This window comes from Lolium perenne, chromosome 4, assembly GCF_019359855.2.
Source record: "Lolium perenne isolate Kyuss_39 chromosome 4, Kyuss_2.0, whole genome shotgun sequence".
Taxonomy (NCBI): domain Eukaryota; kingdom Viridiplantae; phylum Streptophyta; class Magnoliopsida; order Poales; family Poaceae; genus Lolium; species Lolium perenne.
Genome location: NC_067247.2, coordinates 329247697 through 329259637, shown reverse-complemented (window position 1 = coordinate 329259637; position 11941 = coordinate 329247697). Strand labels below are relative to the sequence as shown.

At 46.9% G+C, this 11941-nt stretch overlaps 1 protein-coding gene across 1 annotated transcript; it reads right to left on the bottom strand.

The window, feature by feature from the left end:
- Window positions 1-1007: 1007 nt before the first annotated feature.
- On the bottom strand, window positions 1008-5120 carry LOC127296416 (chloride conductance regulatory protein ICln). The gene is made up of 7 exons (XM_051326484.2): window positions 4930-5120; window positions 4700-4823; window positions 3396-3513; window positions 2586-2645; window positions 2431-2514; window positions 2277-2353; window positions 1008-1492 (listed from the first exon to the last, which is right to left on the bottom strand). The coding sequence occupies exons 1-7, from the start codon at window positions 5088-5090 to the stop codon at window positions 1424-1426; spliced, it is 693 nt and encodes a 230-aa protein (XP_051182444.1). The 5' UTR covers window positions 5091-5120; the 3' UTR covers window positions 1008-1423.
- Window positions 5121-11941: the final 6821 nt, after the last annotated feature.

Genomic DNA, 11941 nt, shown 5'->3' with positions numbered 1-11941 from the left:
AGAGAGAGAGTCACGGACGCTGGTACAAATAGATGGTCTTGTGCAAAATGCGAAGCGGCACTTCTTCACAATTCACACATGAGCGCCATCGTACGTGATGGATCTGATCTGCTTCTTTGAACCGCAAATGTGGTCGTTCCTGACGAAAATGCAAATCTTATGTCTTATTTAGAGAAAAATAAACTATAAGTGTGACCGTTCCTGATGAAGAAATCAGAATGTGATGGATGGTCTCTTCATACGTGCAAGTAATTGCTGCCAGATATTAACGGGAATTTTCTTGACATTGGTTTTCTGAACCCAATATTACTTATTCTGGACTTAAGTTATATAGATGCCTGATCTCTAAGTTACAGAGACTTTGAGAGGGGGAGAGGTTCCTTTCAAACCGTTTATTTGAAAGATGTTATTTTTGCCTAAGCGATATAGAGTACTTGAATTTAAGTATGAAACAGGATACACACATACATATGTGAGTTCTTTACCTGCAAAAAAGAATCGGAATTCTTACGAGCACCTAATTTACATTGCGTATTTTCGTGCCGGATATGAGCAGATTCCCTTTTATCTTGGGACGGCTTACAACAGGCTTACAGTCCTTGATGCCACCGTACATCGGTACATGGTACACCGCGGTAGCTGCCAGCCCCATGTTTCCAATTGCCATTGCTTTGCTCTCTCCGTCTCTAAGGGTAGTGGTGTTCTCCATTATCTTACTCGGTCGCACCGGTGCTGCTGAGGTTATTTTTCCTTTCCTACGGTCGTTCAACTTGCCAGCCAAAACCACACTGAACCAGCCGAGTTTTCTTCTCATCTCTCCTGCAAGAATTTGTAAACTCTGATAATAGCCACGCAGCAACCAATTTACTTAATCTCCAGGGTTTTTTTCCTTGTACGGCATGCAACATTTTGTTGGGTTGGAGTAATTGATTACCTATGAACTACGCTATGTGACCATGAGCGAGCATGGTCCAGATGTTCAAGCTGGAAGGCAACGAGGTTGACAGTGATAATAGCCAAGCAGCAACACACAACATTTGCACCCAATTTCCTAAAATCCTGAGGTCCTAAGTAGTACATAGCACCATAATATACAAGGGAAAAGAGTACATGTTTCTTTCCCCCGGCCTCTCCCTTCTATTTTGTTAGATCAAAAGTTACTGAACCCCATCCATTCAGTTCTCCACCAAGCTCTACATGTTACATTCTTGACCAGCAGCAAGACCTTCTCTCACAGACGTTACACCATCGATGCAACTCTACACGGTTGCCCTTGACCCTATAGCATCCAGAAAGGACAAAAGGTAAGTGTGGAGGAAACAGTATGAGGCAAACCACAGCTGCACCCACAGTGATCTTCACCCAAACTAATGGCATGCCCCTCTCAAGGAACATGATAGGTAAGACGAACATATATCAGCTTTTAATGCCCATTTTCGCGGACCTCCTCATCTTCATCTGCATCCTCAAATCGCTGGTCATTGATTTGAAGCTGCGGGTATAAATAACAGTAGTATTAGCTGACAGTTGACCATTGGCACAAAGATAGGCTCTAGAGTCATGGTTCTACAAAATTGCTATGGAACAGAAAACGCATGTCAACCTTCCACTCAATGACTTCAAATTTGCTACCAAAGTGAATTGACTATCACATGCCAGCCAATCCATAAGAATAATTGCCATGGACCGTGTAACAAGTTGTCTTTAGGCTGGTCATAGTGGTAAGTATCATATAGTAGTATCATGCATATGATACTTGTGTATGATACTATCTCTATAGTGGTTAGTATCATGAAGTAGTACCATAGTCAGGCTATATTTATTGCTTTTTAGAATCTCAATGCAAATTTGTGCACACGATTTGTTTGCCATTAACTTTTCTCGTGACATGCGCTATGATACAGTATCTACCTATGTTACTCTAATCTTCTCTCTCCTCCTTAATTAGCTGCCACATAAGTATTTTTGTGGGACCAATGTGCATGATACTAGCACTATGGTTAGCATTACAGCTAAGTAAAGCAACTCAGATATACCCACAGTTATTGGGGGCCTCTACACCCATCTTAGATATTGGGACCTCCGTTACAACAATTAAAAAGATTTGGTAATCATCAATATTTCAATACTGAGTGAGATGTTAAACCCCAGGGCATTGTCAGGCTTAGAACCAAATAATTAGCTGGCAATCTACAATCTACCCAGTACCTTGTACGTTTAACTAGTTAACAATAAAATTTGAAGAATGTAAGATAACAAATCCAGCAAGCACATACCTCAAGTACTGAACGACTGAGGTCAGATCCATCATTTTCACCTATCGGGTTGGGAGTAAAAAACTCCGGATCAATTCCTGCATGAATGGTAAGATATCAAAAGTCAGCTCAAACATTAGTAGCAAATATAACAAAATATATTTTGTAAACTTACCATCAACCATGATTTCATCACCATGAATCCAGCCACCATCAGTCATATCTTCACCGTGGAACCAGCCATCCTCTTCATTTTGCTCTGGAATTTCAAAGAACACACAGGTTAGCACAGAATTTCTGAACTATTTATCTGCAACTTAAATTACTTACCAGCAGTAGGATCAGGGTTCAATTCAGCACAATGGCAGAAGGCATCAAAAAGTGAATCCACTGAAGTTCAGTCAAGGATAGCAGGAATTAAATAACATTGCTGTTTCAAGAGCTACGTTGTTTGCTTGAATGATTTGAACTGAACTAAGTTCTACAAGCATACATCTAAGATTCAGGGTTAGTTCGTGCTTGATTATTATGTGTCATGTGATGGTTATTTTACAATCAACTGGATTTTACAACTGAGTTCTCAGAATTCCAATCAATAGCTAGCCAAACAACAAAATATCCGAAAGCACTGAGATTAAGTCCACTGCAATGCCAAAGAGAGCAACTGGATTTTACAATTGATCCCGTAACTAATTTGATTGCATAACTGCTTTAAAAGTTGTGTCTTTCAAATAATATAAGAATTTTAGTTAACTACTACTCACTACTAGCTATATTATAACTTGGTTTTATCCATCTCTTGATTTTCAGGAAATAGGACACACTTTCAGCGCTCTCTGTCCATGCATATGAACTCAAACATACTAGCAACGCTTCTGCGTGTTTTGCAATTATAATCTCTTAAGTAACTAGAACATCAAAGCTGCCAGTATAACAATAACAAAACAACTGTAGTAGAACCAGAAACACATAAACTTGGGAACTGTAGTAATCTCGAAGAAGAAAGAAACTGCCTCAGAAGGCAGCTTCAAGCTGTCCAAAAGTTTTAACAAAGAAATCAAAAGGCAATTGACCGGCAGCACAAAAGCATCACCAATTAAATGGGCAGAAAAATGAGACAAACTATTATAAAAAGGATACGTTGGGCAGCGTCTGACAGTATAATACGCATCTCCGAGATCTTTGCTAGCTGTAATTCGCTAAGTGGTTCAGTGTCCAAGTCACCAGCCTCTTCATCAGAGCCAGCTTCAGCTTCAATCTATAAAGCAAACAAGCAGGAGATTGCACATTAGAACTAGAGTTTAAATGAAGGAGATAAAAACTGCTACCTACCAACTGAGGAGTGAACACAAAGAGCACATACAGAAACAACCAGGAAACAGGACAAGTGTAGCAGAACATGCTTATGTCGTTTTCACAAACACTGCATTGATTTTGCACACAAACAAAGGCTATTTCTCGTTTTTCAACTTCAATAATCCACACAGTAGGCCTGATACAAGTCCTGAGACACTAACAACATCAAGCAATTGGTGGCAAATGGGCAAAGGTTAATAAGTGATAAAACAGGTCATTGGCTTGCTACTACCAAACTGACGAGTGACCACAAAGAGTAAATTCAGAAAGAACCACGAATCAGGATAAGTGTAGCAGAGCAAGCTCGGGCGGTATTTACCATCAGTAGATTGATTATGCATACAAACAAATCTAATTACCGCTTTCAGTTTCAATCGTCCACACAGTAGGCCTGCTACATGTCCTAATATATACTAACAGCATCAGTTGGTGACTGTCAAGTGAGCAAAGGTAAATAACAGATAAAACAAGTAGCCATATTAGGTGACCCATATGCATATTATAGATTCCTAGTGTTCAACCTTATTATACGGAGTTTAGCCCAATCCAAAAAAAAAGTGGAAATATATTAGCCGAGCTGGGATTTAGCAAGTACTTGAGTTGAGCAACCACACGATTCTGACCAGTCAGATGTCTCACATTCTGCATCCCACTAAACGAAGCAACATTTCAAAGGCTTTTGGTGTCAAACAAAGCATTATGTTACAGCTAGACCTACCACTACAATCACCAGAGATAATATATGTGTGGGCATGTGAAGCAATTCCGGCGCAAAATGACCTAGGTGTCATATTCCATTACCTACCACCCAAAGCTCCTTTTGCCTCTAAACTACAAGGCAATATTATAAAATAAACAGCAAAAGAAAGCATTCTACTATGAAATGAGCCCACTGACATGTGTGGTGTGAGCTGAGATGAACAACCAATCGAACCACCAAAACAGAAACACCAAGAGGACCAGAGCAACGAACCAGCATCAAAGAAAACAAAAAATGCTGAAACATGAGAGCTAAAGCCGATCAACCATTTCGCCAAATTAGTCACCGGCACAACGAAATTCCACAGGGCGGCTGTATCCCGAATCACCTGCGTGTAGAGGCACGGCGAGGGATACGTCTCCGGGTCGCGCGACACGGCGTGGAGCGTGACGTCCAGGAACTCCACCGCGTACCCCGTGCCCTTCTCCGCCTCGCTGAGCCAAATCACCCTCCTGGAAACGGAGACGCGAACGAGCCCGACACGTTAGGTATCAGAAGTCAGAAGAGATGGCCGGCGAGCGGCAGTGGGGGGGGTCGCGGAAGGCAACGGCTGGCTACCTGGTGGTGACGAAAAGGGTTCCCGGGGCCTCCGGGGCGCGGCGGCCGAGGGCGACCGAGGCGGCGCGCTCCACGCAGACGACCTCCTCGCCGGAGGCGGCGTCTAGGCGGGGCGTGCCGTCTCCGGCAATGTCGGCGAAGATTTTGAGACCTGGCGCCATGGGGATTGGGGAGAAGCAAAGCTAGGGTTTCGGGTTCTGGAGGGTGCGAGATTTGGGGATTGTTTTGAAAGGGTTTAGCGGTTCGTGAAGTGGAAGACAGCGCTGCGCCTGTGTGAACTGTGGCTGTGGCATGGCCCAAGCACTCCGTTATAAAGGCCTGCAAAACTGATTCAATGCTGTTTCAGAATTTCACCTTCTTGTGACGTCGCCTACAATCCCTTCAATTATAAAAATTAGTTTCAAGCGGTTACGTCCCTTTTTGAATCAAAAGACTTCATACGGAGTAGGAGTACTTATTTTTGGAGAACTGGACTCCTTAGAAATGTATTCTATGTTGGTTCCTTGATTAGGACAATTCAATTGTATATGATTTTTTTTTCTCCAAGAATTGCATTGCACTATATTTCACAGAAAATTTTAAGACAACTCCAACCACTTGAAAATAATCTTTTGTTCATGCAACACAATTCATTACAAAAGTAGAATTCGAATAGGCATGACAGTTCATCATGCATTTCGTTTTCTAGTCTTGCATTTTTTGTTTCTAAAAATTAAATAGGCCCTCGAGGTCCTTATTTGGCACATTTCTACAAGGATTACAAAAGATCATAGAATGTGGAGCAATCTTTGTAGACCGGAAAAATGTAATATCTACCTTGTAATACCAAGTATGACAAATAATGACCTAGCCCTAACTCGCAAAAAAAAACCTAACCCTCTGTTTTCATCACCTCATTTTGTTCTCTTGTCACTCTCTGGTTGTTAGCCCATGTTCCCTAGCCCTTGTCGTACCCTTGCAACATCCTCGTCGTATCTCACTCCCGTTTAATCCAACACCACGTGTGTAGACAATCATTCGATCATCGTCGCAAGCCATTGGAGTGGAAATTCACTTGTCATCACAAGCCAATGATAATGTCAAGTCAAGGTACAATCATGCACCACAAAACATTCGTCTAAGCCCAAGCCTGGCGGCCACCGGATCATAATCGTAGTCGGTCAACCCTTGACCTCATGCCCTCTTCCACTACATCTCCTTCCAGTCGAATGGCAACTGAGTGTTTCTGATGCGGTGATAGTGTTGATGGTTCCCATGACTAGGGTTCGAATGTTAATCTCAAATTTCTCCTGTCAAATATCCAGTTAACAAAGCAAATATTTTGTTGTATGATACATGAGACACATAAACAAAAAGAAAATTAACAGGGCTCATTCGATTCAAAATCAGGGTTTGTAGATTGTGTGGATCCTCTCTTTATTTTCTTCTATGGTAGAGTATATCTTTTGATTCAAAGAGGGGTCCTTTCACTTAATTTTGGAGGAACTTCTTCGTCGTCCTATCTTTTGCTACATTTTCTTTTCTTTTTTGTGGTGTCCGGCACACCTTATATAGGAAAAAAATCCCTATAGTTTTCTAACACTATATGATTCTAAGAATCAATCCCTGTTCAAAGTTTGATGTAATTGGGTCAATGAGCCTGCTTGCTTTATTCTTAGCAACCCTTTGAACGATGTAACTAATGTTTACAATTACTAAGCTTGAGCCCAGGATGACTAAGGTACGGTTCAAGCCGGGCGGTGACGGTGCGGCGGCGGGGCAGCTCGGGACGGTTGGCGGCAGGACGGCGACGATCGAGCCCACTGGGCTCGGATCCGAGCCATTAGGGCCCCATCTGGGTCGAGGCGGGCAGGCCCGCCCTACGCACAACGTGTTCCACAGGAAGAAATGATGTATCTCATCTAGGGTGAGTGTTCACGGTGACCGGTCGAGGCGGGCAGGTCTGCCCTACGCACAACGTGTTCCACAGGAAGAAATGATGTATCTCATCTAGGGGTGAGTGTCGACAACGACCAGCCTATTGTGGCATGGCTACGGGCTTTACGGGCCCGATCTAGGTCTGGTCGGGCCCAACTGGGACTGGTGTGCCTGCGACTGTGTCCGGGTCGACTACCGCCTTTGGCGGTGGAGGTAGTCCCCTCCCGCACGGTCGCGGTTCTGCTAACCCCGAATCAAGCTTGGTCGCCTCTACCTTGCAAGGATCATGGCGGCTACGTGGCCGTCGTGGCGCATATTGGTGGACGTCTAGATTGGTGGTGTCGAGGCTTCAACCTCGTTTGGCTCTTGTGCAACGGATCGTCCGAGGTTGTGGATACTGTTTTTTTTTTTTTTGGAGAAAACCTTGTTGACTCGCCTAACACCGACGTGGTGCCGCCTGCGGGTGGCACCATTTCTCCGTGGAGGGCATCGTGACTACCCTTCGTCCACACCCCAAAGTGTGTCGGGGGATACCCTATGACCATCTGATCCGGGCAACATCGCCTGTTTGCAGTTATCATATCAACACTAATCACGGGACTAATTCAATCGCTTAGTAGTCGACTCAGACATAATAAAAAGGAGGCGTCCGATTTCTAGCAAATCCGTTAATAAAATAAAATCCCATGGCAGAGCTATGTTATTTCTTTAAGAAAAATGTTGGTGTTTTGGAACATGGGAGCATATGCTCCCCTTATTTTGAAATAAATCTTACACCAATTTTAGAATTTTAGAAAGATTGAAATAAAAAAAATCGCACATACTTCACGTGTTGCACGCTCAGAAAGTCGTTTCGGCAAAAATCGACTTGTCATGTGGCATGTGCTGAGAATATAATTTTCTCTTCTCTTATATAGACCACAAAAAATATTGGATTTTCATAATTTGACGAACTCACATATATTATAAAAATGTACATGTATAATTTTTTGTAATTTTTTAAATACTTTTAAATAGACACTCCGATCCAAGTTAATTGATTACCTTTTATTTAGATTAGATACGAATGTATCTATTCAATAAATGTATCTAGGTATATCTGTATCTAGATAAAGTAGAATCAACTAATTTAGATTGAAGGGAATATAATTTTTTGGTAGAGAGAGCATACGCACTTGAGAGCTCATTTGAATTTCTCAACAATCCCTCTCTTCTCCTACCATCAAAAACCCCGTGAATCAAAGATGCTCCAGAGGTGTCGCAATCGCAACAAATGCAGGGTCCAGCCGTGAGCAATCCTCCAGGCTACAGGGCGACGATAGGATCGGCCACAATTTGCAGCGCCGGACCCCGAGTTCCATTAACCGGAATACAGTAAACCGCAGATGATGCCGGAACCGGACCCCAGCGAAACAACTCCCTTGCCCGTGCCCACCCGTGCGGCACAGCGTAGAGGTAGACGACGCTGGCTGCCGTGCGACGACTCTTCTTCAGCCTCCCAGCTTTCCCGGTTTCCCCACGCTCGCACGCCGGAGTTCGGCGATTTGCACAAAAATAACCTAAAAGTGAAAGAAAGCACAGACTGACCCTCTGGCGAAACTATTTCACCCATCTAAGAGCATCTCCAACAGACGCGCTAAAATCTGGCGCTGTAAACGCGCGATTCGGCGCGCTGTATACTGTTAGCGCGGGTGTTAGTGAATTTGCCCGCGGCAGAGGCGCTATTTTCCAGCGCGCGTTGCTGTGCGAAAAACGCATCTCCGGCAGAGGCGCTATTTTGCAGCGCGCGCGCGGTATAAAGTGCTAAATCCGACAGTTTTTTGAAAATTTAAATCGAACAAACTATGAAAATTTGATCGAAAATACGAATATATTATAAAAGTTCAACGATACAATGCGACATATATTAAAAGTTCTACAAGACTACTCGGAGGAGTCCCAGTTGAAGTCCGAGCTGCTCGGAGTCGTCTCCGACACCGGCGTTGTCGTCCACTCGAAGGAGGAGGAGGAGGAGGAGACGACGACCGTCGACGGCCCTGCGCCGTTCTTCTTTTCCTCCGCCTTCCTCGCCGCCTTCGCGGCCCTCGCCGCCTTCCTCTTCGCGATCTCGGCGCGGCGCTTCTCGCGGGAAGCTTTTTTTTGCCGCCTTCTCCGCCGCCTTCTCCTCCTCCTCCTTCTCTTTCTCCGCGTAGAAGGCCGCCGTGGCGGCGACGTCCTCCGGGAAGCGGCGCGCCCATTCGACGCGGAACACCTCGTCACGCTCGGCGATGAGCAGGCGCTGCTCCAGCTCCCGCTGTCGCCGCAGCTCCTCCCGCGTGATCATCGGCGGCGGCGGCGCGAGCATCTCCGCCTGCTCGCGCGTGAACACGTCGTGGAAGTTCATCGCGCGGCGGCTGCGGCCCAGCCGCCACGCGACGGCGTCGTGAGGCACGCGCCGCCTCGTGCGCCGTGTCGAAGGTGCCGAGGCGGATCCGCTCTCGCCGGAGCGGATCTCCGCGTCAGCTCGACCCGGCCGCTCGGCGCGCGCGACGCCGCGGTAGCCGGAGGATGAGCGGCGGCGCGACGGCATCTTCGCGTCGAGGAGCGGCGCGGGAGGGAGAGCGGCGGGGAGAGAGAGGGCGCGGGAGGAAGACGCGTGGGACGAGTGGCAGTTGGCCGCTTCGCGCGTGTCGTCTTTATAGCGCGCGCGGCAGCGCACGCGGCAGATTTCCCGCGCGGGATAGCGCGAAAGCGCGCGGGCGGTAAAACTTTTAGCGCGCGCGCCGTTTTCCCGCGTCCGCTGGAGCAGCGCGGCAGCGTCCGCGCGCGGCAAAACGGTGGTTTTTTTGCCGCGCGGGGCTTTTAGCGCGTCTGTTGGAGATGCTCTAACCCTTTTGTGTGGCGCCCCACATATCGGCGCCACACATGCCAGTGTGGCGTCCCTCCTGCCGGCGCCACACACCCAGCCGACGTGGCGCCCGCGACGCTGAGCTGGTGCGCCCATCCGACGTGGCAGCATGTGTGGCGCCCCTCCCATCGGCGCCACACATGCCCTTACAATTGCCCAAAACATACTGTGAGACAATTCGTCTGGGACTTAGCCGTTCTGCGAGCCTCTACGTGTGGCGCCGATGCCACGGGCGCCACATATCCACTTAAGTGTGGCGCCCGCGCCCGCCCCAGCCCGACCAGACCTCATCTTCTCTCTTCTTTCTTCTCTGCTCCCACGAAACCGCCGCCGCCGCCCGCCTCCCCTTCGCCCCCCCCCCCCCACCAAATCGACCAAGGAATCGTCAGATCTATCCGGCCAACTTCTTCCTCCTCCATTCCTGAAGGTATTCCCCTTCGATTCCCTTCGATTCATCCACTAGTATTGGTGGATTTGGTAGATTTGGGTATGAACCCTAGACATGGAAATTTATGTTGGTGGATTTGGATATGAACCATTGATATGGAAATCAATGTTGGTGGAATCTACATTGTAGTATATGTGTTTGAACCAAAGATTTGTTGGAACCCTAGATATGAAATTTTACATGTATGTGTTGAAATCCTATGTATGTATGTGTTGAAATGTCTAATATTTGCCTAGCAAATGCGTTCAAATTTGTTACATATGCCTAGCAAATGCCTATTCAAATTTGTTGCATTCAAATGTGTGTATGTATGGGTGATTCGAAAGTTAGATATATTGTCTTACATATGTATGTATGTGGTGAAAGGCAAAATTGGAGCTTAGCAAATGCATTCTATTGTCTTACATATGTCTATTATGTGCCTAGGAATGGTATGTCTTACGAAATTCATACGTGTGATGTATAGGTGATTCGAAAGTTAGATATATTCTCATGTATGTGTTGCTCATTTTTGTTAGTGGAATGACTCATAACATGGTTGTGTAAACATGTAGGATGGTGTGGCTTCTGGATGAAGAGTACGACAGGGAGCACCGGGCTGTTCATATGACGGAGAGGGGAACGGATCTTCACCCTTTGAAGATTCGTTACCATGGCACAGTGGATATACCGTATGACGAGAGGTACACGGAGTTCATCCAGCCTACCGGTCTTATGCCGTTCATATCGCTTGTAAGCCGTGGGGGGCCGAACATGAACCCCTCTGCACTCACCGCCCTTGTCGACCGGTGGAGGCCGGAGACTCACACCTTCCACTTGAGGGCCGGCGAGATGGCCCCTACTCTCCAGGATGTTTCCATGATCCTTGGACTACCTATTCAGGGCGAGCCACTGTGTATGAACACAGCTTCTGATGGGTGGCGCGGACAGATGGAGGACCTTATTGGCAGGGCTCCTTCGGCGCCAGCAAATCCAAAGGAGAGAGTTCCCGCCGGCGCGTCTTTCTCTTGGATCAGAACTAACTTTGCAGAATGCCCGGAAGGGGCCAACGAGGCTCGGAGGACGTACGCCCGCGTGTACTTATGGTACATGATTTCGAGGACTCTCTTTCCTGACAGTGGGGGGAAGCTGGCCCATTGGTGTTGGCTGAAGGCGCTTACTGTGTTGGACAACCGGTGGAGTTGGGGAACAGCGGCACTTGCCTACCTCTACCGGCAGTTGGACGAAGCTTATCGCAGGACTGGGAGCGGCGGTATTGGTGGATGCTTGCTCCTACTTTCCGTATGGAGCTGGGACCGCATATCAGTTGGGCGGCCTAGGGTACTCAACGAGAGGCCATGGCCTCATCACCATGAGAACCCTGATCGGGAGCCCACTTGGGCATACCTTTGGGACAATGTCTCGGAGATGACAAGCGATCCAATGGTCATGTACAGGCAGTACACTGCGGAGTTGGACACTGATGACGTGGGAGTTGAAAAATCTTTGTGGTGTAACTTTTCTTCGATCCCCGGCAACGGCGCCAGAAAAAGAGCTTGATGGCGTGTAACTCACACGTTCGTTGGGAACCCCAAGAGGAAGGTATGATGCGCACAGCAGCAAGTTTTCCCTCAGAAAGAAACCAATGTTTATCGAACCAGGAGGAGCCAAGAAGCACGTTGAAGGTTGATGGCGGCGGGATGTAGTGCGGCGCAACACCAGAGATTCCGGCGCCAACGTGGAACCTGCACAACACAACCAAAGTACTTTGCCCCAACGAA

Coding starts and splice junctions, on each gene's coding strand:
- LOC127296416 (XM_051326484.2), bottom strand. CDS start 5,090: ATGGCGCCAGGTCTCAAAATCTTCGCCGACATTGCCGGAGACGGCACG. Junction 3,514..4,699: donor CGCCGTGCCTCTACACGCAG/GTGATTCGGGAT, acceptor TTTGCTTTATAG/ATTGAAGCTGAAGCTGGCTC. Junction 2,354..2,430: donor TGATGAAATCATGGTTGATG/GTAAGTTTACAA, acceptor CCATTCATGCAG/GAATTGATCCGGAGTTTTTT.